The sequence below is a fragment of the Salarias fasciatus genome, chromosome 10 (genome assembly GCF_902148845.1).
Source record: "Salarias fasciatus chromosome 10, fSalaFa1.1, whole genome shotgun sequence".
NCBI classification, from domain to species: domain Eukaryota; kingdom Metazoa; phylum Chordata; class Actinopteri; order Blenniiformes; family Blenniidae; genus Salarias; species Salarias fasciatus.
The window spans coordinates 4,820,606-4,847,259 of NC_043754.1; the positions used below are offsets into that span (position 1 = coordinate 4,820,606).

At 40.0% G+C, this 26,654-nt stretch overlaps 1 protein-coding gene and 1 long non-coding RNA gene across 2 annotated transcripts in view; one reads left to right on the top strand and one right to left on the bottom strand.

The window, feature by feature from the left end:
• The window catches only part of LOC115395663 (protein ALP1-like), a 38,344-nt gene extending 32,716 nt beyond the window's left edge, over positions 1 to 5,628 (top strand). The window contains exons 4-5 of the mRNA XM_030101292.1: positions 4,027 to 4,184; positions 4,731 to 5,628. Of these exons, the coding sequence (XP_029957152.1) occupies positions 4,027 to 4,184; positions 4,731 to 5,628 (1,056 nt within the window). The remainder of the gene's footprint in view (positions 1 to 4,026; positions 4,185 to 4,730) is intronic.
• Positions 5,629 to 6,148: 520 nt separating this feature from the next.
• On the bottom strand, positions 6,149 to 7,629 carry LOC115395954 (uncharacterized). Its single transcript, XR_003932336.1, has 3 exons — positions 7,296 to 7,629; positions 6,952 to 7,077; positions 6,149 to 6,480 (listed from the first exon to the last, which is right to left on the bottom strand). It is a non-coding gene; the product is annotated as an uncharacterized LOC115395954 (long non-coding RNA).
• Between the last annotated feature and the right edge of the window lie 19,025 nt (positions 7,630 to 26,654).

The following is a 26,654-nucleotide window of genomic DNA, read 5'->3' on the forward strand; positions in this document are numbered from 1 at the left end:
TTTTTCAACTTTGCTAATTGAGCTTTTTCTGCATTACAGTTTAGCATTTTCAGCTCAGCATTCACACTTGCAGTTTCTTCAGGAACTGCAAATTTTTTCTAGTTATTATTCTGACTTCTTCCGCCGTTTTTTAACGCTTAACTACTCCTCCAAATTTGGTCCGATTTGAACCATTCATATATCAAATTGTGCAGCTTTTTAAGGACTTGGGTGCTATGTTCTAACTTTTTTATATCTTTTAAACTTTTTGAAATATTTCAACTTTTGTGCAACTTTTTGCCCCATGTTAACGGATGGAGATTTTTTCAAACTTTGGAACCTTATAACTTCTTCAAATCTTAACCGATTTTAACCATTCAACTTTTAAAATATTCAACTTTTTAAACCCTTTCTTCAACCTTTTTCAACTTTTTCAACTTTGTTCAACTTTTTGAAATATTTCAACTTTTTAAAATTATTTTTAACATTGAAGTGGATGGGAAAACCCTTCAACTGACCTTTCAACTCCTTCAACTTTGAACCCTTACTACTTTGTCATACTTTCACATAGACAAGTCATTTTACTTTTAAAACGTAGGCATTTTTGTCCTCTATTCAGGTATGTAACATCATTTCAAGATCTTTTACCAAATTTAAACTGTGAGCCTTCAAGTACGGAGAGCATTTCAGCCGTTTTTGGAGTTTACAATGGGTGTGTATTGGAAAAGCTAGAGCGGGAGATTCGAATTTAGAGTGGGGGAAGCTCTGAATTTTAACCAAAAAAAAAATTATTTTCTCGTCCGTACGGCCACATTTCTGGCTCAATCTGCACAATAACCCCTCAAAACGTAGGAATTTTTCTTGTGACCCGTACAATTGAGTCACTTTGTCTCTATCTCAAACGGTTCTCTCTCCAGAGGCATTTGTTTGAGGAGAGCGCAGAATTTTCTCCCATCCGCTCCAATGCATTTCGAGACGCCTGAATCCAAAACTTCACTCGTGTTCGCACAATCGCCATGGCTGAATGGAAGATCCTACAGACATGATTCCTGCACCATTACATTCATGAAAGGCTTCTGAATCTGACTGTGTGAAAATCTTTTTCAATTTCTCCTTTCGGTCCCCGAGAAATGCCATTTCTTCAACCATGCGCACTCCATTAAAAAGTGCTGATTCACTGTCATGGCTGCTGTGCAGCTGGTCTCCATTGCAGCAGACACACCTGTTGTGCTGACTGCTGCTTGATTAGTCTGGATTTTTCCATTAAGACTGGAGCTCTATTGATCCTCTGTTACTCTGACACTGACTCCACTGCTCCTTCTATCTCTATCAACTTGTTTCAACTTTTTTCAGTGTTTTCAACTTTTTTCAACCCTTTTCAACTTTTTGCAGTGTTTTCAACCTTTTTCAAACTTTTTCAACTTTTTGCAGTGTTTTCAACCTTTTTCAAACTTTTTCAACTTTTTGCAGTGTTTTTAACCTTTTTCAAACTTTTTCAACTTTTTGCAGTGTTTTCAACCTTTCTCAACTTTTTTCAACCCTTTTCAACTTTTTGCAGTGTTTTCAACCTTTTTCAAACTTTTTCAACTTTTTTCAACTTTTTCAACTTTTTGCAGTGTTTTCAACCTTTTTCAACTTTTTCAACTTTTTGCAGTGTTTTTAACCTTTTTCAAACTTTTTCAACTTTTTGCAGTGTTTTCAACCTTTTTCAAACTTTTTCAACTTTTTCAACTTTTTGCAGTGTTTTCAACCTTTTTCAACTTTTTTTCAACCCTTTTCAACTTTTTGCAGTGTTTTCAAACTTTTTCAACTTTTTTCAGTGTTTTCAACCTTTTTCAACCTTTTTCAACTTTTTGCAGAGTTTTCAACCTTTTTCAAAATTTTTCAACTATTTTCAACCCTTTTCAACTTTTTGCAGTGTTTTCAACCTTTTTCAACATTTTCAAGTATTTTTGCAGTGTTTTCAACCTTTTTTAAACTATTTCAACTTTTTTTCAACTTTTTCAACTTTTTGCAGTGTTTTAAGCCTTTTTCAACATTTTTCAACTTTGTGCAGCGCTTTCAACCTTTTTTAACATTTTTCAACTTTTTGCAGTGTTTTCAACCTTTTTAAACCTTTTTCAACTTTTTGCAGTGTTTTCAACCTTTTTCAACATTTTCAAGTTTTTTGTTGCAGTGTTTTCAACCTTTTTTAAACTTTTTGCAGTATTTTCAGCGTTTTTCAACATTTTTCAACTTTTTGCAGTGTTTTCAACCTTTTTCAACCCTTTTCAACTTTTTGCAGTGTTTTGAACCTTTTTCAACATTTTTCAACTTTTTTCAGTGTTTTCAACCTTTTTCAACTTTTTGCAGTGTTTTTCCAACCTTTTTCAACCTTTTTCGACTTTTTGCCGTGTTTTCAAAGTTTTTCAACCTTTTTCAACTTTATTTCAGGGTTTTTCACCTTTTCTTATTCGGTTTTTCTGCATTACAGTTTAACATTTTCAGCTCAGCATTCACACTTGCAGTTTCTTCAGGAACTGCAAATTTTTTCTAGTTCTTCTTCTTCTGACTTCTTCCGCCGATTTTTGACGCTTAACTACTCCTCCAAATTTTGTCCGATTTGGACCATTCAGATATCAAATTGTGCAGCTTTTTAAGGACTTGGGTGCTATGTTCTAACTTTTTAAAATCTTTTAAACTTTTTGAAATATTTCAACTTTTGTGCAATTTTTTGTCCCATGTTAACGGATGGAGATTTTTTCAAACTTTGGAACCTTATAACTTCTTCAAATCTTAACCGATTTTAACCATTCAACTTTTAAAATATTCAACTTTTTAAACCCTTTCTTCAACCTTTTTCAACTTTTTCAACTTTGTTCAACTTTTTGAAATATTTCAACTTTTTAAAATTATTTTTAACATTGAAGTGGATGGGAAAACCCTTCAACTGAGCTTTCAACTCCTTCAACTTTGAACCCTTACTACTTTGTCATACTTTCACATAGACAAGTCATTTTACTTTTAAAACGTAGGCATTTTTGTCCTCTATTCAGGTATGTAGTATCATCTCAAGATCTTTTACCAAATTTAAACTGTGAGGCTTCAAGTATGGAGGGAATATCAGCCGTTTTTGGAGTTTACAATGGGTGTGTATTGGAAAAGCTAGAGTGGGAGAAAGGAATTTAGAGTGCGGGAGGCTCTGAATTTTAACCAAAAAAAAAATTCTTTTCTCGTCCGTACGGCCACATTTTTGGCTCAATCTGCACAATAACCCCTCAAAACGTAGGATTTTTTCTTGTGACCCGTAAAATTGATTCACTCTGTCTCTATCTCAAACGGTTCTCTCTCCAGAGGCATTTGTTTGAGGAGAGTGCAGAATTTTCTCCCATCCGCTCCAATGCATTTTGGAGATGCCTCAATCCAAAACTTCACTCGTGTTCGCACAATCACCGTGGCTGAATGGATGATCCTACAGACATGATTCCTGCACCATTAAATTCATGAAAGGCTTCTGAATATGACTGTGTGAAAATCTTTTTCAATTTCGTCTTTCGGTCCCCGAGAAATGCCATTTCTTCAACCATGCGCACTCCATTAAAAAGTGCTGATTCACTGTCATGGCTGCTGTGCAGCTGGTCTCCATTGCAACAGACACACCTGTTGTGCTGACTGCTGCTTGATTAGTCTGGATTTTCCCATTAAGACTGGAGCTCTATTGATCCTCTGTTACTCTGATGCTGCATTCACACCGAAAGCGTCGCGGGCGTCGTCGACGCTTGCGACGCCTCGAAGCTGACGCTTGTGACGGTTCAAGCACGACGCTGACACCAAGTGGTCACAAAGCTCACGACGCTTGCGACGCTCTTGACGCGAGTCAGTTTGTTGGCGCGCGGGAGGCTGTGATTTCTGTTTCCAGCAATGGCGGATCGCATCAGGAGAGTGGCTTGGCTTTATTTGTTAAATAAAGCCAGACAGCGTCGTCGGCGGGCACATTGGCGTCGTCTCTGGGTTCATCCCATTATTCAGAGGCGTTCTGAATTTGGGGAGTTTCACCATTTGCTCCAGGAGCTGCGGGAGGATGAGGGTCGCTTCCAGGGCTACTTTCGTCTCTCCCGGGCCCAGTTTGACGACCTGCTGGCCCGCATCGGTGCTCGGATCACTCTCCAGGACACCAACTACAGACGCTCAATTCCTCCTGAAGAGCGCCTGTCCATCTGTCTCCGGTTAGTCAGTGACATTGTATTATGATGTTATCTTACAAAATGCACTTTTTATCACTATAAGCACATATAGTGCTGGATAAATTAGCATACAGACTTGGGAGACAACAGGGTCAGCCTATCCCTACGTTTTCTTTTACTTAACGTTATTTATATAAAGTGCAAATATGCTAAGCTGGTGTAGATTTGTTCATATGTAGCCCGCTGTAATGTATGCTAAACTTATTAGCAGCACTAAATGTGTTCTGAACAGGCGTCATTACAGAGAGCTAATGTGACAACTATGACACCTAGTGACAGGTGACAGACACGCAGTATGGACTAAATTATTTGTGACAATATCTACAGATGGAGTTATTTATGTTTTATGCTCCCCACGTGCTATGCATGTTACTAAATTTACAGTAAAAAAACACAATGTCTGCTAGTTAAATGTCATTTGCAATAGGTTTTATTTTATTCCATAGACAAGAAAAAAATATTTTCCATTTTATGAGTAAAGTAATATGATTATGTGGTCAAAAATATGCAATTTATTATTGCTTGCAGGTTTCTGGCCACTGGGGACTCCTACAGGACCATCGCCAGCAGCTTCAGGGTGGGCATTTCAACTGTCTCCCAGATAATCCCACAGGTGGTGACAGTCATCTGGGAGAGCCTGGTGGAGGAGTTTATGCCTGTTCCTGGAGCAGAGGAGTGGAGGTCCATTGCGGAGGAGTTTGAGGAGCGATGGAACTTTCCTCTGTGCTGTGGTGCTGTGGATGGGAAGCACATTCAAATGAAGGCACCCCCCAACTCTGGCTCCCTGTATTTCAACTACAAGTTGCACCATTCCCTGGTCCTGCTTGCAGTTGTAGATGCGAGATACAGGTTCAGGGTGATAGATGTTGGAGGTTATGGCAGAACCAGCGATGGAGGGATCTTTGCCAACTCCGCCTTTGGCCAGGCTCTGCGTGCAGGTACACTGGATCTGCCTCCAAACCAGCACTTACCCGGAGCTGACCACCGAGGATCCCAGCCTCATGTATTTGTGGCAGACGAGGCGTTTCCTCTTCGCCCCTACCTGATGCGCCCCTTTCCTGGACGTGGTGGCCTAACCCTGGAGCAGCGCATCTTTAACTACCGCCTCTCCCGGGCCCGGCTGGTGGTGGAGGATGCGTTCGGGATTTGGTCGTCCCAGTGGAGAATGTTCCGCACTCTGCTGGAAATCCACCCTGAAGTTGTTGAGAAATGTGTGAAAGCGACGTGTGTTCTCCACAACTTCATGAGGATGTCTGCAGATGGGCGAGCGCCTGCATGCAGAGGAGCGGTGGAGCAAGAGGAGCCACTTCCAGGTGTGCGGCGGATGGGGGCCAACAATGCGACCCGAGACGCACTCAACACTCGAGATGTGTTCATGGCCCACTTCTGTGAGGAGGGAGCAGTACCGTGGCAGCCAGCAGAATAGTCATGTCCTCACAGGACTGACCCACAACGGCTCTTTTAAGAGCCACCCACAAATACCTAAAGAGCACTCCTTCTATTATAACATTTAAGCAGCTACATTTAACAATGTACAAATAAAATGTGTATATTAATGTTTTTCTTGTGTACATGTTTCTATATTCAATACTCTTTGGAGCTTTTTTTCCATCCTGTTTGCAGGTAATGGCTGCCAGACTCTACTCCTTCCCCAGACTTCTGTATCATCACAACGTGCACGTTCAGACCAGTCTAAACAACACAAGGTGAAATAAATAAAACAAATTTCCAACAGAAAACTGTTTTTTTCCTTCTAAGATTATATGAAACTAAATATCTACAATTGGGGAAATCAACATTTTCAATCAATCAGGATTATAAAATGATAAAGGTGTGCTTAAAGTCACAGTCAAAAACAGGAGTTGCAGAGAGCATAATTTTTTTTTATTTAACAAAACATAAAACTATATACATAAAATATAGAGACAAGAATAGAAAGGATCTTAATTGGAGGAGGTGCGGTGGAAGAGGAGGGACACACCGGAGTCTGGTTCCTCTCCTGCAAAAAGTGTCACCTCATTCAGGTCAAATTACTGAGTTGGCTCCAATTGTTCCAAATTTAGCATAAAAGTGCTGCTTTCATATAATAGTTTGTGTATTTGAAATTTGACAAAATCTTTTGATTGAGGCGGCACTTTTTGCAGGAGAGGAAGCAGAGAGAGGAGGAAGTGCTCATCTTCTGAGTAGGGTTTCCTCAGTTCTGCCAGCAACTCCCGCTCAAACGCTGATGGCTCTGAGCGGTCCTGGAGCCTTCTTCTTTGCCTCTTACGAGGTGGCCCTTTAAAGAAACACAGGACAATGAGAATCCTGACAGCTGAAATATGTTTCACCCACAATTCAACCAATTATTACAAAGAAAATAACATAAGCAACAACTAAATTCTGTGTTAAAAGAAGAATATGTGTAATTTAACAATATCTAAACAACTTTTATGTTAAATTATGTCAAAGTAAATGAGCATTCATAGTACAATTGTTATTTAAACTGACCATGATTATTTCACATCTGAACAAATTCAGTAAAATTCCTAGATTCACAGTTCATCATTCAAAGACACACACAAATGAATGACTATTGGACCCAAAAGTATGATAAAAGTTTCAAAAGAAATATTTTCTTGACACAAGCACGTAGCTCTCCAAAAATATACATCTATAGTATTTTTTGGAATCTACTTGATTGTGTGGATCTTTTTCAAAGCTTTTAAAATATTCCTACATTCTCAACCTTAGCAAAATTCCTGCACACCTGAAGGTGTAGGAGCAGATGAAGGGCCAGCCTGCGCAGAAGAGGCAGAAGAAGCAGCAGCAGCAGGCACAGGTGACTCTGGGTTAGAAGAGGATGGTTCTGTCCCAGGTCCTATGTCAGCAAGTTCTGTATGAAAAAATAAATGATTAAATAAATGCACCGTTTCTGTTTTTGGTTCTATTTTTCCAAAAAAATAAATATTATTTATATTATTTCCACTGCTTGTACTCCTGCTACTAAATATCAAGGCAGCACACCGATCAGACAGAAATCAATGTATTTTGTTTAGCTATCATAAAATGTTTGTGTGAGTGTTTTTTTCAACAAAATCAGACATAAAGCACCTGACATCCCTGCTCCTGCTTCTTCCTGTGGCTCTTCTGGGTGGTCATACCCTGCTTCCTCCTCTTCCTCGACCCTTGGCAACAGCATGTTGCCTGACGTCTCCCGTGGGGCGATGTGGGGGTCGAGGAAGGATAAAACAGCTCGGTATTTCCACCCCTTGGCTGACCCTGCCTCTGAACCACTCTTCTTCCTCCTCTCTTGCTCCTTCCTGAACTCCTTGGTGTACTTGTCCCTCAGGCTCTTCCACCGATTTTTGCACAGTTCCTCTGGATAAACATTGGTTTTAGCGGGAAAGATAGCAGCGGCTGTACAATGTTCTGACTGAATGTAGCACACAATACAGCGCGATGAAAAGTTTAGATAACTTACTTGGGACCCCGATCTCCTCGCTGATCCTCCCCCAAGCAAGATCCTTTCTATTCTTGTCTCTGTAGTGAAAAGACGACGTGTCGTACAGCTCCGGACGAGCGCACACAGCCACAATCAACTTGTCCTCCATCGTTGTCTTTCTTTTCCGGACTCCTGGTCCTGACGTAAACGACGTGAAACGTAGTGACGTAGCAGCGGAGGGATCGTCTCTGATTGGTTGACGCTCAGCGGCAGCGCGTCGAAAGTTCAGTTTTCCCAACTCTCAAAAAGCGACGCTCACGACGCTCCTGACGCCGGAGACGAGCGTCGTGGGCGTCGACGCTCGAAACGCTGGAAAAGCGACGCTCATGACGGTCCTGATGCGCCGCCCCGCCGCCCGCCGCTCCACGACGCTCGTCCACCATCGACTTTGCATAGAAAAGCGACGCTCACGACGCCCGCGACGCTTTCGGTGTGAACGTAGCATGACACTGACTCCACTGCTCCTTCTACCTCTACCAATTGTTTTAAGTTTTTGCAGTGTTTTCAACCTTTTTCAACCCTTGATAACTTTTTGCAGTGTTTCCAAACTTTTTCAACCCTTTTCAACTTTTTGCAGTGTTTTTAACCTTTTTCAAACTTTTTCAACTTTTTGCAGTGTTTTCAACCTTATTCAACTGTTTTTTTAACCTTTTTCAACTCTTTGCATTGTTTTCAAACTTTTTCAACTTTTTTAAAACTTTTTCAACTTTTTGCAGTGTTTTCAACCTTTTTCAACCCTTTATAACTTTTTGCAGTGTTTCCAAACTTTTTTAACCCTTTTCAACTTTTTGCAGTGTTTTTAACCTTTTTCAAACTTTTTCAACTTTTTGCAGTGTTTTCAACCTTTTTCAAACCTTTTCAACTTTTTGCAGTGTTTTCAACCTTTTTCAAACTTGTTCAAGTTTTTGCAGTGATTTCAACCTTTTTCAACTTTTTTCAACCCTTTTCAACTTTTTGCAGTGTTTTCAACCTTTTTCAACTTTTTTCAACCGTTTTCCACTTTTTGCAGTGTTTTCAAACTTTTTCAACCTTTTCAACTTTTTTTTAACCTTTTTCAACTTTTTGCAGTGTTTTCAAACTTTTTCAACTTTTTTTTAAACTTTTTCAACGTTTTGCAGTGTTTTCAACATTTTTCAACCTTTTTCAACTTTTTGCAGTGTTTTCAACCTTTTTCAACTTTTTCAAGTTTTTTTTTAGTGTTTTCAACCTTTTTTAAACTTTTTGCAGTGTTTTCAACCTTTTTCAACATTTTTCAACTTTTTGAAGTGTTTTTGTACCTTTTTCAACCTTTTTCAACTTTATTTCAGGGTTTTTCACCTTTTCTTATTTAGTTTTTCTGCATTACAGTTTAACATTTTCAGCTCAGCATTCACACTTGCAGTTTCTTCAGGAACTGCAAATTTTTTCTAGTTGGAATTTTTATTTGGAAATTTACGAACAATACTGAATATTTAATTTGCTTGTACAGGCTCAAGAAAGATGCTACGTTCATTATTTTGTATTATTCCACTATTTATGTTTTCGTCTGGGATATTTTGAGATAGATTTTTTCCTATATTCACAAAGTAATTATTAAATTCCTCTACAATGTCCTGTTTTTCAAAAATGTCTATTTTGTTTTTGGTTATATGGTTTGGAATTATGGGTTTAACCTTGCCTTTGTGTAAGACTGTGTTAATTACACTCCATGTGTTTTTTGTACTATTTTTGCTTTTCTCTATTAATTGTGTGAATGCTGAAGGCATTCACACGATTACATTCCTCTTCTGACTTCTTCCGCCGTTTTTTGGCACGCTTCTCCTCCTACAAATTTTGTCCGATTTGAACCATTCATATATCAAATTGTGCAGCTTTTTGAGGACATGGGTGCTATGTTCTAGCTTTTTAAAATCTTTTAAACTTTTTGAAATATTTCAACTTTTGTGCAACTTTTTTCCCCATGTTAACGGATGGAGATTTTTTCAAACTTTGGAACCTTATAACTTCTTCAAATCTTAACCGATTTTAACCATTCAACTTTTAAAATATTCAACTTTTTAAACCCTTTCTTCAACCTTTTTAAACTTTTTCAACTTTCTTGAACTTTTTGAAATATTTCAACTTTTTAAATTATTTTTAACATTGAAGTGGATGGGAAAACCCTTCAACTGACCCGTCAACTCCTTCAACTTTGAACCATTATAACTTTGTCATACTTTCACGTGGACAAGTCATTTTACTTTTAAAACGTAGGCATTTTTGTCCTTTATTCAGGAGTGTAATATCATTTCAAGATCTTTTACCAGATTTAAACTGTGAGCCTTCAAGTACAGAGAGAATTCCAGCTTTTTTTGGAGTTTACAATGGGTGTGTATTGGAGAGGCTAGAGTGGGAGAGTGGCAGTTAGAGTGCGGGAGGCTCTGAATTTTAACCGAAAAAAAAATTATTTTCTCGTCCGTATGGCCACATTTCTGGCTCAATCTCCACAATAACCCCTCAAAACGTAGGAATTTTTCTTGTGACCCGTACAATTGAGTCACATTGTCTCTATCTCAAACGGTTCTCTCTGCAGAGTCATTTGTTTGAGGAGAGTGCAGGATTTTCTCCCATCCGCTCCAATGCATTTTGGAGATGCCTGAATCCAAAACTTCACTCATGTTCGCACCCTCGGTGTGGCTGAATGGATGATCCTACAGACATGATTCCTGCACCATTAAATTCATGAAAGGCTTCTGAATCTGGCTGTTTGAAAATCTTTTTCAATTTAGAATCTCGGTCACCGAGAAAAGCCATTTCTTCAACCATGCGCACTGCATTAAAAAGTGCTGATTCACTGTCATGGCTGCTGTGCAGCTGGTCTCCATTGCAACAGATACACCTGTTGTGCTGACTGCTGCTTGATTAGTCTGGATTTTTCCATTAAGACTGGAGCTCTATTGATCCTCTGTTACTCTGACACTGACTCCACTGCTTCTTCAAGGTATTTCAACGTTTTTAAATTTTTTGCAGTGTTTTTAACCTTTTTCAACTTTTTTCAACCCTTTTCAACTTTTTGCAGTGTTTTTAACCTTTTTCAACTTTTTTCAACATTTTTCAACTTTTTGCAGTGTTTTCAACCTTTTTCAAAATTGTTCAACCTTTCTCAACTTTTTTCAACCCTTTTCAACTTTTTGCAGTGTTTTCAAACTTTTTCAACCTTTTTCAAACTTTTTCAACTTTTTTCAACGCTTTTCAACTTTTTGCAGTGTTTTCAAACTTTTTCAACCTTTTCAACTTTTTTTTTAACCTTTAACTTCTTGCAGTGTTTTCAACATTTTTCAACCTCATTCAACATTTTTCAACTTTTTGCAGCGCTTTCAACCTTTTTCAACATTTTTCAACTTTTTTGCAGTGTTTTCAACCTTTTTCAAAATTTTTCAACCTTTCTCAACTTTTTTCAATCCTTTTCAACTTTTTGCAGTGTTTTCAAACTTTTTCAAACTTTTTCAACTTTTTTCCACGCTTTTCAACTTTTTGCAGTGTTTTCAAACTTTTTCAACCTTTTCAACTTTTTTTTTAACCTTTTTCAACTTTTTGCAGTGTTTTCAACATTTTTCAACCTCATTCAACCTTTTTCAACTTTTTACAGTGTTTTCAGCCTTTTTCAACGTTTTTCAACTTTTTTGCAGTTTTCAACCTTTTTCAAAATTTTTCAACCTTTTTCAACTTTTTTTCAACCCTTTTCAACTTTTTGCAGTGTTTTCAACATTTTTCAACATTTTTCAACTTTTTGCAGTTTTTTCAACCCTTTTCAAACTTTTTCATCTTTTTGCAGTGTTTTCAAACTTTTTCAACATTTTTCAGCTTTTTGCAGTGTTTTCAGCCTTTTTCAACTTTTTGCAGTGTTTTTCAACCTTTTTTGACTTTTTGCCGTGATTTAACATTTTTTCAACCTTTTTCAACTTTATTTCAGGTTTTTTCACCTTTTCTTATTCAGTTTTTCTGCATTACAGTTTAACATTTTCAGCTCAGCATTCACACTTGCAGTTTCTTCAGGAACTGCAAATTTGTTCTAGTTTTGTGTAGTAATCCTTTTTCTGTTGTCTTAGAATTGATATCAGTTTATTTTTATATTTTTTATACCGAACCTCGGCTTCTTTTGTTCTTAGTTTGAGAAACATTCTGTAGAGATAATTTTTTTTCTTACAGGCGTTTTTCAGACCACTTGTCATCCATGGGTTATTAATAGTATTTTTTTCGACACAAGCAATTTTGGTTATTTTGCAATTTTTGTTGTATAAATTAATAAGTGTCTCCATGAAAGTGTTGTAGGCATTATTTAAATCTCCTGTATAAACTTGATCCCAATTTTGTTTCTTTAAATCCTCTCTGAATGCCTCAATGGCTTTATTGGATTTGTCTCGTATAAAAATGGAAGTTTTTTCTCGTTCAGGGGTAATGCACAATTTTTTAAAAATAGTAAATACAGGTAGGTGATCACTCACATCGGTCATAAGAATGCCACTAATTATGTCTCCATGTAAAGTTGTGTATATGTTACCAATGATGGTTGCGCTATGGGTAGTAATTCTAGTTGGCTTTGTAATCATAGGACATAGTCCTGCCATCTGCAGATAATTCTTAAAGTCATTTGACGCTGCATTGTTACCTAGATCAATGTTGAAGTCACCACAGACTATAATTGTTAGGAGGAGAAAGAAGGATGATGGGAGAGGAGGAGTTTAATCTTTGTCTCGACCCTTGGGGTGGATGCTGTGTGGCTGTGGGCAGCATGTCTGTGTGCGCATGCGGGTGGACGCATGCACGCTCCTTTAAAAACTCAAAAGTTAGTCGGAATTACACAGGAGGAGGGACAAGAGAGAAAACTAACACTGAAGCTGCTGTCCCAAGCAGAGGAGGTGAGCGTAAAGCTTCTCCTCAGCGACACGGCGTTAGAGTGTGCGCTCGTGAACAAGCATTCACTGCACACAGACAGTAATGATCAATCAGCAATGTGCACCGGAACAAGCGTTTTAGTTTCTTACTTCAGCAATCACAAACAATATTCAGACAACTAAGTAAAGCCTTGCCACACCTCCTATGTTGGATTAATCCTGTCGGTGATCACTGCTCCATGAGGATGGAGGGAGTCTGAAGGCACAGCAGTGTGCGTCTGCAGACGGTCCAACTTGTCCGTTGGATGGTAGATAAAACTCAGTGTGTCCAGCGTGCAGAGGTGGAAAGAGTACAAAAATATTATACTTAAGTACAAGTACTGTTACTCTGATGTGATTTTACTTGAGTACAAACAAAGTTACCAGTCAAAAAATCTACTCAAGTAAAATTAAATGATTTAAAATGTACTTTGAGTAAAAGTAAAAAGTTACTTTTTAACAACAGGTGTTTTCTGCCTCTATTGTGTTGTGCAAAAAGGAACCGAGGACATGCATACGTACATATTAGAGATGTTCCGATACCATTTTTTGCCTCCCGATACCGATTCCGATACTTTTACTGTGGGTATCGGCCAATACCGAGTACTGATCCGATACCAGTATATTACAAAATAAAAAAATAAATAAATAAATACCATGCCTCGCCTGCATGACTGTCGCATGATTATCACTGTGGTGAGGCCTGGCTCAGGTTAAACCCTCTAAAACATGAATCAATACAGCAAATTCAAGCCATTTATTTTTAAATAGAACGCTATAAAAAACAGCAGTGCAAATACAATTGAACTAAATCAGTCTGGGAATAATTATTTTCAATAACAAAGTGCAGCCCCAATATTTTTAAAGTAAAGGAAATTTAAATAGAACAATATAAAACAGTAGTGCAACAACAACTTAAATAAGTCTAGAAATATATGTTTTTGCATTTTTAAATTGAAGTGCAGACATAATATTGTAAAATGAAGTTTTTTAGATAAAACAGTATAAATAACAGCAGTGCAACAGTAACTTAATAAACAAATCTAGGTTGTTTTTTTAAATTACGGTGCAAACATAGTCAAATGAACAAGGCATTTAAATAGAACAGTAAAAAAATAGTTCAACAGCAACTTTAAAGATTACTTTCCAAAATGTTATAGTCCAAAACCAACCAATGAAGTTACATTCAAAAAATAAGAATCCAAAGAGTAGAAGCTGCACTCTAAACAAAAAAATAGGCTTCTTTAACGGGCGCTGTATGTCTGCCACGTGATCCATTCTTCTTCTCAAGAACAGCAGCTGCAGCAGTGGCACGGCAAAGAACTGTGTCAGAGCTAACGACCAGCAGATGGCGGTAGTGCAACCAATGGGATGTAAGCTGCCGTAAAACATTGCAGAAGAAGAAGTGTCAGTGCTAACGGAGCTAAAGGAGCTAACAGAGCTAACGGAGCTGACCAGTAAATACATTACTAATTTAATTAATGACGTGGTATCAGATCAGTGCCTGGAGTCCAGTACTCGCCGATACCGATGCCAGCATTTTCGGGAGTATCGGCGCAATTTCCGATACTGGTATCGGAATCGGAACATCTCTAGTAGGGATGTCCCGATCAGGTTTTTTTGCCACCGAGTCCGAGTCCGATCCCTATCATTTTGAGTATCTGCCGATTCAGAGAACCAATCCGATTCTTTTCTAATATAGTAAAATATGTACATCATCTATAAAAAAAACCAACTAAAAAGCTTATGAAAAGTTCTCCTTTTTTATTTTCTTATCGTCAATTCAAAACAACACAGTAGTATGTTGCACATATTGCTGTCTCTCTATAATTACATCTTTTTGTAGCACGGAAAACCTAAATACATCTCATTTAACCCATTAAAGCCGGGCACGCATTACTGCTGAAGCATGCTTCAGTGTGCAGCAGTGGTCAGAAACGTTCAATACAAAATTATGAGGCAGTGCAGCAACACGATCTGTACCCGGAAACAGGATCAGTTATGCATATGCACGAGTTTGATGCATTTCATTGCCCAAGAAACAGCTGATTAGCGCAAAGAAGAAAAAAAGACCCGATGTCAATGGTAGAACTGCGCTACAGCGCTTCCAGGTTTAATGATAGAATTGCGCAACAACGCCACTACCGTAAATGCGTCCCGGCTTCAATGGGTTACAAAGGAAATTAAAGAAAAAATAAACATATGTATCCAACCGAGTCCAAATCGGGAGGAAACTTCTGATCCCGATCGAGTCCGTAATCACGTGATCGGGGCCGATTTCGATCATGTGATCGGATCGGGACATCCCTAATCTCTAGTACATATCAATTAAACTGTTTTATTCAAAGCAATTCAATTATATACATGAACTGTCTGAATATATACTTGCTCTACCACTGAAGATGGATGGAGCCCATCACAAATGAAGCTCATGACATGTGGCGGCGATTCTTTCGTCCCAAGGTCCAGTGTCCCAATCAAACAATGAATCACCTTTTGAGGAGGAGGTCTCGACTCGCAGATTCCAATAAGCACTCGCGGAGATATTTCTTAAACTCAAAGTTCCAGATTTATTAAACAAACCAAAATAATCTCCGTGGTTGACTCAAATCAAAATATAACAAAACAAATCTTTCTACGTTGTCTACTGTCTGCGCTTTCTGCGGTTGAAAACTGTTTCTCTCCTTCCTCCTTCCACAATTCCACACCTCCCCAGAACCCCTCACACCTGCGCTTTTATCCTGATTGCAGGGAGGAGGGCCTGACTGGGAGGAGGAGAGACACAGACTAAATTATCTACAAAACAAACAATTCTTAATTTCTTTGACCATAACTTAAATATATATCAAATACAGAAATTAAATTTACTTTCTTAATTGGCTCCAACATTCCGGCCCCTAATTGTGGCGCTTTAGCAAAACAATTACACAAATACAAATACAAAGGAGCCAAAATAAAGCAAACAAATCATTTCATTTTCTTATTGTCCATTAAATCTATAGTTGCTTGATGATCTTCTTTTCTTATTACAGTCCATGATCATTCAGAGTCTTAGTCTTTGGTAGAAGCCGGAACTTCTCAGTCTCTTAGTTCATTCATCTGCTTCCATAAGAAGACAGAGCTTGTCTATTGGTTGATGAATGGTGGATGTTTTGGTTTGAACCAAAACACTTCTCACATGGCCATTCCTGTCTGGAAAAGTCTTTACAACACGTCCCATAATCCATGAGTTCCTTGGTGCTGTGTTGTCGACGACGATAACAAGATCCCCAGAAGCCAAGTTTCTCTTTACGCTGATCCACTTGTTTCTCTCCTGCATGATTGGAAGGTATTCTTTTGCCCATCTTTTCCAAAACAGATCCGCTAGGTATTGTACCTGTCTCCATCTCTTTCGTGAATAAATATCTTCCTTTTCAAAGAGTCCTGGTGGCATTGTTGCTTTAGTCTTCAGCTGGAGCAGATGGTTTGGGGTTAAAGGTTCCAGGTCATTGGGATCGTTTGATACTCTGGTTAGAGGCCGGTCGTTTAGGATAGCTTCAACCTCGCACAGTGCAGTTGATAGAGTCTCGTCAGTCAGTGTTTGTTGTGATAGGACTGATATAAGGATCTTTTTGACTAATCTAATTAGTCTCTCCCAGACTCCACCATGGTGAGCTCCAAAAGGAGGGTTGAATGTCCATTTCACTCCATCTGCCAGAAATGCATCATGAATCCTCTGGTGATTAAGTTTTTTCAAAGCGTCACCAAGCTCCCTTTGGGCTCCAACAAAATTTGTCCCACAGTCTGTCCTGACACTTTGGATTGGTCCTCTTCTGCAGATGAACCTGCGTATGGCATTTATACACGAGTCTGTGTTCAGAAAGTATGCCATCTCCAGGTGAATTGCCCGACTCACTAGACAGGTAAAGATGACTCCCCATCGTTTCACTTGAGCTCGGCCTCTTTTCACTTCAATAGGACCAAAGTAGTCAATACCAACATGACTAAAGGGTGGTAGGTCTGGTTGCAAACGATCTTCAGGAAGATCTGACATTTTTTGTTCTCCAGGTTTTGATTGCATGCGTCTGCAAAACACACATCTCTTGATGATCTTTCTGGACAGGGAATTAGCATGGGGAAGCCAAAATTTTTGTCCCAGTCTTGAGAGCATGTGGTTTCTTCCTGAATGTCCAACTTGATAATGGATATGTTGTAGGATAAGGTTTGATATATGGGAAGTTTTTGGAAGAATAACTGGATTCTTCTGGCACTCTGGCATTGCACATTTGTTAATTCGACCTCCCACTCTCAAGATGCCTTGGTCAATCTTTGGATCCAGCCTGTAGATGGTGCTTCTTGAACTGAGTTTTTTTCCTTCTTCCAAACAGGTAAATTCATGACGAAAGTAGCGTCTTTGCTCAAAACAAATGACAGCCTTCTCTGCTTCTTGCATATCTTCCACTGAAATATTTTGAAGTCCAGTCTCCTCTTTGATCAGTTTTTTCTTCATCTCTGGTGATACTTGTGGTGATACTTGAGAGGTTTTGCAGGTTTTTCTAAACTGACAGAGAAATTGTAGCAGCTTTTTCACTTTAAGTATCCAGGATACAGCACGCAGAAGTCGGTTCCATGATGAGTGATACTCAATTAGTGTACAGATTGGGTCTTGGTTTTCCACCCTGACACTATTGACTGTGATGTCCTTTTTTATTTCAGGATCATTTTGTGTTATGTCTCCCAGAACCTGTGGAGTCTTCGGCCATTCTTTTTTCTCTTTTCCAAGGAATTCAGGACCTTTGAGCCATCGTGATCTTAAGAGTGACTCTAGATGCAGCCCACGCGATGCATCATCTGCTGGATTGTCCTTTGAACTTACATATCTCCACTGACTTGTACGAGAAAGGTCGTGGATCACTGCAACTCTGTTGGATACAAAAGTATGAAATCTTTTTGTCTGATTGCAGATGTATTTCAATACAGATGTACTGTCTGTCCAGAAAGTTGACTCTTCAAGTTGTATGTTTAACTCCTTCTTCAGCATCCGATCTATTTTGACAGCCAATGTTGCTGCTGTCAGTTCAAGTCTTGGGACAGTGATTTGCTTGAGCAGTGAGACTCTGGCTTTTCCAAAAACGAAGGCAACGTGAGTGTTTCCTTGTTGATCCATGAATCTGAGGTAACTGGCTGTGCCGTAACCTGATTCACTAGCATCACAAAAGTGATGGAGCTCAGCTTTCACTGCTGAGTCGATGACTTTAGGCTTCATACATCGTGCTATTTGTAATCCACTCAGTTGAGTTACCTCTCCAACCCATCTCTGCCAGGACCTCACATATTCCTGAGGAATGATTTGATCCCATCCCAGATTCAACTTGCACAGTTCTTGAAGGGTTTGTTTTGCTTTCAGGATGAAAGGGGACAGAAAACCCAGTGGGTCATAAATGGAGCTGACTGTAGAGAGAATGCCTCGTCTTGTAGCAGGTCGGGTCTTGACGTTTATCTTAAAGGTGAAGGTGTCACAGTGGGTGTCCCATTGGATTCCCAGTGCAGGTTCAATTACATGTTCTTTAGTTTTGTCTTTATCAAGATTCAGTTCCTTGATGGTATTTGCTCTGAGATGCTCAGGAATACTTTTCATTACCTGACTGCTATTGCTGATCCATTTGGTCAATCTGAAGCCTCCCTGATTGCAGGCTTCCATCAGATCTTTGACAAGCCCAATGGCCTGGTCTTCTGTAGCAACAGATTTGAGACAATCATCGACATAGAAGTTGGATTTGATCGTCTTCATAACCTCATCCGGATATCTGTCCTTGTTGTCTTCAGTAATGCGACGGAGAGCAAAATTAGCGATGCTCGGTGATGACACAGCACCAAAAAGATGTACTTTCATCCTGTAAACCTCAAGTGGCTTGCTGATATCACCGTCTGGCCACCACAAAAACCTTAAAAGGTCTCGGTCATTTTCATCAACGTGTACTTGATAGAACATTGCCTCGATGTCAGCCATTAGAGCAATTGGTTCTTGACGAAATCTTAGCAGCACCCCGATTAGGGTGTTCGTTAGGTCTGGTCCTTGAAGTAGATCTTTGTTCAGGGATTTTCCTTTGTATGATGATGTGCAATCGAAAACCACCCTCAACTTGTGCTTTCGCTTGTGGTAAACACCATGATGTGGGATATACCACACTCGTCCATCTTGTCTTTGAAGCTGCTGAGGTGAAAGCTTTTCTGCATAACCTTTTTTCAGAATATCTCTCATGAAGTCTTTGTATTCTTCAGCGTATTCTTGGTCCTTCTTGAACTTCCTGATCAGGTGCAGTGTGCGTTCTTTCACCAACGAATAGTTGTCTGGCATAACCGAGTCTTTATCTCTGAAAGGCAGTGGTAGATGATAATGTCCATCTTTGAGCGATGCTGAGCTTGAAGCAATCTCCATAAACCGTTTATCCTCAACTGACATCTCCTTTTTCTCTTCATACATGCTTTCAGAGAAATCCTGGTTGTATTGTCTGATGAGGAGTTCTTTGAGCTCAACTACAGAGATTCGGTTGGCCGACACTGTGACAGATCCAGAATCTTCTGCCACACTGCATCCATTGAGTGGTCCAGTCACCACCCATCCTAGTAAGGTCTGCATCGCATATGGTCCATTTCCTTGACTGTTAATTATATTCCAAGGCTCCATTGCCTGAGGAACATCAGTCCCAATCAGAAGATCAACATCGGCTTTAATATTCCTGAGCTTGATGTTGTTGAGGTAGGGCCAGTTCATCAGATCAGCTTCTGTAATTATGTTTTCTTTTGGTACAGGAATTTTGTCTTGAGTGTAAACTTTGGGTAATTGAAGGTAAACATGTCCCTCTATGTCTCCTACTTCCAGTCCCCGCACCTCGTAGGTCTTTGCAGGCGCCTCCTGTCCCATGGTCCGCAAAAGAATTTCTGTTTTGCGTCCTCTTATATTCAGTTGATCCATAAGTTTCTCGGTGCAGAATGTTGCTGTACTTCCAGGATCCAGGAATGCATAAGTTTGAACGTACTCACTTCCTTTTGCAACCCTGACTCTGACTGGAACAATTGACAGTGCACAGTCTCTTCCGGCCCCAGTTGCATCACCTGCCGAAACCAGAGTGCTGCTAACCAAAGTTTCTTCTTTTGTAGGAGTGGCTTTTGATTGAAGTTCCTGCTTCGAGGGTTTTGCATTTTGGATATGAAGCAGAGTAGGATGTTTTCTTTGACAAATTTGACATATTGATCTTCTTTTGCAGTCTTTGCTTAAATGACCTTTTATTAAACAACCAAAACAATATCCATGATTTCTCAAGAACTCAACCTTGGTATCTTGTAGCTGTGATTTGAACCGTGAGCAGTCAGTAACAGCATGTTTCCCAGAGCAGAACTCACATGTAGAGATGATAGAACTTGATGTATTTAGAGATTCTGGTTTAGGAACTGTTAATTGCTTGACTGTGTGCTCGGTTGTTGTTTCTGTATTCACTCCCACAGATGTCGCAAAGCTGCTGTTTCTGTTTCTGATGGACTTTGGTTCAAGTTTGTGTTTTGTGATCGATCTTTGGTGCGTTACTTGTTCTTGTATGTCTCCGAACAAAGGGTCCAAAAGCATTTTAGCTTGTTTTTCAATGTATTCCACAAGATGTTGAAACTTGACTCTTCTGCCAGTATTCTGCTGTGTTTCATAAGCTGTGGTTCGCCATTTTTCCCGAAGTTTGTATGGTAGTTTGGATGCGATCAGCCTTAGATTTGATGGAATATCCAGTTCTTCCATGTACTGTAAGTCTTGCATTACGTTACAGCATCCTCTCAAGTACATCGCATATGCATGCAGCGTTTTTCCATCTTCAGCTCTTATAGCTGTCCAGTTTAAGGCTTTGTCCAGGTAGGCATCACAAATCTTCATTTCATTACCAAAGTGTTCCTTCAAGAGGCGTTTTGCTTCAACATAACCTTGGTTTCCATCCATGTGAACACAGCTGCGGACCAAGTCCCTTGGTAAACCAGAGGTGAATTGTTCCAAATAATAAAGTCTGTCTCGATTATTTTTGGTTTTGTCTTCAATTAAATGTTCAAAAGCATGGGTGAAGGATTGATAAGTCAGCGGGTTACCATCGAATACTGGCATCTGTCTTGCAGGTAAGAGAGAGAGTTTCTGCTGTGAAACAATCAGCTCAGCAATGTCACTTTGTCTTTGCATCACCACGTTCAAGTCATCATTAGTCAGAGGATTGACTGTTTTATTTGATTCTTCAGTATGGATTTGGATAGTTCTCATTCCATTTTGAGTTTCAGATGTGTTCTCATCCTCATGCATGTTCCTCTGTATCAGTTGATGCTTGAGGGAACTCGACACTGCGTGGTGGAGTGGAGTTTTGGGGATTGCACCTAATTGAACAAATTCCACATCACATTCCACAGCTCCAGGTTTCTGCTGAGAGTCATAATACTCATTCATGCCATCACTTTGAACTTTGTCCTCCACATCACTGCGTTCAAGGACTTTTATTTTGGCAGTTGATGCTGCAAATTCTGCTTCCAGGTCCATTTGTTCCAGCTTGGTCTTCAGCTTTGTTTCTTCTAGTTGCAGTTCATGTTTCTTCTTTAAAGCTGCTGCTCTTGCCATCACTGCAGCCTGCTCAGCTTTGGCTCTTTTTAATTCTGAGGAGAGTGAGGAGGATCTGGAGGTTCTTGATCCAGCAGAAGAACGTTTTGATTTGTGTGATACATTTGAAATACTATCCAGTGGTCCCAGGTTTAATTGTGCAGTTTCTTTTTTCCACAGTTCAACTTCATTTAGGAAATAATTCAGGTTGGTTATTCTGGGTTCAAACCAGTCATTATGATCTTCTTCCTTTTCTTCTTCTGATAAGAACTCCTGCACAGATTTATGAGCATTTTTAAATTCACACACAGCTGATTTAAATCTTTCCAAAGCCTCATTGACTTCATCATGATTTCCAGCATCTTTCATCAAAGTCTTTATTTCATTGAGCTTCCTGGTACACGCTCCCAGCCTGCCTCTGCGTGAAGCGATGCATGCATTTAATTGATCCTCAGCTTCAGCTGCGTTCTCAGCACCCACTGACATTGTCACCAATTAATCACACAGGATCCAATATTTTCCACTTATTCCATCCAGGAACATCCGTCAGTCATTCATCCTTCATTTTGTGTGATGATGTAATCAGTTTGCGGTCAGTTTACAGTGCAGCCACGCCTCCATTCATAAAGTTGATCAGCTGCTTTCACTCACGGCCGCTGGCAGCTTCCTTCCTTGATAGACGGTGATCGGCTGATTTTGCAGACTTTCCCGTCTTCCTTTGAGCCTTCAGAGGAGTTTTCAACTTGTGGCGGCGATTCTTTCGTCCCAAGGTCCAGTGTCCCAATCAAACAATGAATCACCTTTTGAGGAGGAGGTCTCGACTCGCAGATTCCAATAAGCACTCGCGGAGATATTTCTTAAACTCAAAGTTCCAGATTTATTAAACAAACCAAAATAATCTCCGTGGTTGACTCAAATCAAAATATAACAAAACAAATCTTTCTACGTTGTCTACTGTCTGCGCTTTCTGTGGTTGAAAACTGTTTCTCTCCTTCCTCCTTCCACAATTCCACACCTCCCCAGAACCCCTCACACCTGCGCTTTTATCCTGATTGCAGGGAGGAGGGCCTGACTGGGAGGAGGAGAGACACAGACTAAATTATCTACAAAACAAACAATTCTTAATTTCTTTGACCATAACTTAAATATATATCAAATACAGAAATTAAATTTACTTTCTTAATTGGCTCCAACATGACAAGTTTGTCCACTTTTGCCTGTGGCACACGTCTGCCTACGCCTGCCATCATGTCATCCAGTTTAGGTTGTTTGGGCAGCATTTCTGGAGGCTACAGTGTTCGTTTCCATCTTGCCACACCGTCACCAAAGGCCTTCAACTTTGATGGATGTCTCCTCTGAAAACATATAAATATAAAAATATTTTAATTACTATGTAAATCACTACCTTTATTAAATAGTCAGCATTTTAATTAATTATACTCATAGATATGTTTTCTACACCCAAAGCATTTGTGCATCACAATGCAAAATTTGGTCACAAAAAACTTACAATAACGAACATATCCAGTAATAAACAAGAGAAAGTGTGATCTAAATGATAAATGTATTTATACAATGTGTCTTGGTTGGCTCACATAACGATCGAATAAAAGAACAGATATAACTTAAACATTTGTAATTTTCTAATTCATTTTGAGGATTTAGGGCTTCCACTCTGGCATTAAAAGTGGAGACTTAAAAAAAACAAAAAACTGCGGTTTGGTGTTTGCATGTAAGCAGAGACAAATGGAGACCGGCTTTCTGCCTCCATCGACACTGTCGTTCTGGTATGTGAGCTAAGTTATTTTCAAAAATGGAGGGAAGAAAGTGTCCGTTTATGAAAAGATTGCATCATGAACTGCAATGCTGTCTTGGATGCAGGATTACTTGGTTAAGACAGATGCTAAATAACTAGCTTGCAAATTTGCATTTCTCAGGAACATACCAAAGACGGTAAATAAGTTAAAAAGCTGCCGAATCATGCCTGGACTGCACAGACCACAGGCAGAGAAAGCAGCTGTTGGATATATGCTATGGTACTTGTAGTACTGATCACTGGGGTTCCCGGCCGGGGCTTTCCTCTGCCCCTTTTCTGGACCGGCGCGTGGGCGTCTGCCTGGGGGAGCGGCTCGGGTCTGGGCTCTGTGATGGCCGCCGGCTGTCTGGGCCCGGAGGGCCTCTCTGGCCTGCTTCTGGCCTTCTCAAGGGTCAGAGGTCATATATGCATGATCACTATCACCATCGCTATCCCCATCGCATTTGCATGATCACGTTGATATTGAATCACTCTTCACATTCTACCTGTGGACTCAGTTACCTTGTCTTCTTGGTGGTTTAGACTAATGGTGATCTGTAGTAGACCTCTCTTCATGCATGCTCCTAGTTTGCTACTAGCTATACTCTCCAAAAAAAAAAAAAAAAAAGTTTGTGGTGTCCTTGCACGTCCTTCCTTCCCTACACCTCCTTTTGTTGTTGTGGCTGTTGGGGTTTACGATTGGTAATTGGGAAAAAATGACTAAAGTATTGATTACCGGGAGTAATTGATTACTTTAAATAATTTAGTTACTTATTAATTGGAGTAAATTTTGATTTACCAATTAATAATTGCAGGTCATTAACAGTGGATCACCAATAACAATCAATTACTGCGTAATAAACTGTTTAAAGTGAAGCACCAAGTAATTTAACCCAACATCGATTATTATTAATCAGAATAAACTGTCATTTATTCGTTAATAATGTCAAATAATCAGCCTTTTAGGAAAGGAGTAGACCACAGAGTGATTTAACCACTAAATTATTGATTAACAAGGTGTTATTAATTAATCAATAATGCCACAAATTACCAATTACTGGAGATGAGTCAATTACAGAAAATGAGCTGAGAGAAGTTGTAAATTAAGCATTAAATTAACCTGTGGTTTATTACCTCTGCCAGGAGGTAATGTAATCATGTCAGTTTGTTGGTTGGTTGGTTGGTTGGTTGGTTTGTTAGCAAGATTATGGAAAAAGTAATGGACGGATTGCAATGAAACTTTGTGGAAAGGCGGGTCTTGGGCTAACTTAGAATCCATTAAATTTTGGTGATGATCCGGATCACAGACTGGATCCAGGAATTTTTTAAAAGATTCTTTATCATTGAGAGATAGGGCAGTCTTTGAAATAGTTGGACAGGCCCGCTGATGGGGGGATTGGAGGGAAAACAAACCCGGAGCAGCGTATTGTGTCCAGCATGTTTGACAGAGAAGTAGGCATCAAAGCGGTGAAAAAAATGGTTGTAAACTGTGTAGCGGTTGGGTCCATCAACTACAGAGGGAAGAAGGCAGGACTGTCGTTCCACAGGTTTCCGGCCGATGCTGAACGCAGAGAGAAGTGGATAGCTGCACTTCGGCGTGCTGGTTCAGAACACAGAAACACGGAGTGGCGACCATCAAGATACAGTCGTATATGCAACGAACATTTTGTTGGAGGTTTGTGTGCTTTTATATATTTGCTCTGTTCCCCTGTTTAACTGATGATCGATCCGATTACGTGCCTCTTCCTCTACGACTGCTTTGTAAACCTCGCTCAGGCGGCAGAACCAGTCACGGCTGCACTCTGAGGCTAAAAATAGATCCGCAAAAAATATGCAGTCTTGAAAGCTACGTTGTCTGTTTAACAATTCCCTTTAACGCATTCCGAACTGTTTCTGAATTGTCTGTCCAGTTTTTAATCCGTGATCATCGGAGCTTTAGCCAGGCATTTCCCTCTCCTGATTGCAGCTCTTGCTCGCTTCTCGCCCCCTCCTCTTGGGCAGCGCCTGGGTCTCCTGTGCGCCCAGACTTTGAAATGTGTACCTCATGTTAGTTGCAAAACGTCCCAGTTAAAAGCAGTTGTGTTTGTGTTATTTTGCTCAATTCGAACTGAGCGGAGAGTTCGCTCAGCAGAACGTGAGTCTGCATGCGCGTCTTGCTTCCAAAACACAGCAGTTGCCATGGAGATGGGAGCGTTTCATTTTAATGCATTTGGACGTTTCACACAACTGATCCACAGGCGTAGAGAAACGCCGCCTCCGCCGGGAGATGAGGAACAATAAATTAAACAAACTACAGCGAGAGAGATGGAGGTTTTGGCAGTAGTACCAGCAAGAATTTAAAACTACTTTCAGCCCTGATGACAAGCAACAGTTTAATTTTTTAAGTTATTCTATTATTTTTTTAAAAGTTGAATTAATTATTTTTGCAATATAGACTCAGTATATTAGCCTTTGCAGTGATCACAATGTTGTCTGCGCGGCATATGCACTGTTTAATGCTGATTTCTTTTTTTCTCCCATTTCTAAATAATTTCAGGAGCTGTCAGCAATGGTCCCGTCTCTCCAGTTTACTTGCCATCGATCTTCCAACACGTGCCATCCCCCCAAAAACGACAGCGCGAGCGAGCTCTTCAAAGCTACGTGCGCAGAGAGGATGCAAAAAGAAAAAGAAGGGCCGCTGCCAGGGTGTTGTCAACCCTGCATGCTAACTGCCAGGATGGTCAGCCGCCAGAAGGCATAGTCGCAGAGACAGTGGTCGACCCGGAAATGGGAGTTGAAGGTAAAAACTGTGTGGTGGATGACACTGAAGATCTGGGAGGATCAGGCGGAGGAGGTTATGCAACTGACAGAGCAGATGTCGGGGAAACCCATGGAGAAGGGGAATTACAAACTGAGATGCCATCGGGACCAGCTGTCGATTCGAGGCTGGAGCGAGCGGCTCAAACAGACTTGTCTTCATCTGACATATCTGCTATCAATGCAGACAATATTTCTCTTCGAGGTGAAGTGTCACAGCTCAAAGAAAGAGTGAACGGGCTGTCCATCAGTGAAGACAGCTTCGGTTGTGATAACAAAGCGCGATGCTACACAGGACTTCCATCCAGTCACATTCTGAAAGCACTGTTTAATGAGCGTTCCTCACACCTTCCAGAAAACTCAGCCCTCACTAAATTTCAGCAGTTTGTGGTGACATTAATGAAGATGCGCATGAATGTATCAATGCAGTGTATATCGTACATGTTTGACGTCAACATCTCCACTATTTCCAGGCTGTTCAACAATGTCACTGACGTGATGTATGTGAGACTGGTACCACTTCTGGTGTTGTGGCCCAGCAGGTCCGCCTTACGAAAAACACTGCCCCTCTCTTTTCGCAAGGATTTCCCCCCGTGTGTGCATCATCGACTGTTTTGAAGTGTTCATTGACAGACCTGCTGATTTGACTGCGAGAGCACAAACATATTCCAGTTACAAGCATCATAATACGATGAAGTACTTGATTGCTATAACACCCCAAGGCGCAGTGTCGTACATTACAAACGGTTGGGGGGGCAGAGTCAGTGACAAGTACATTACAGAACACTGTGGGTTTTTAAATAAATTACTGCCTGGAGATGTGATTTACACATTGAAACTACAGGCGTTTCAATGTGGAGAACTGTGTCAGTTTGCAGATGGCTCGGTT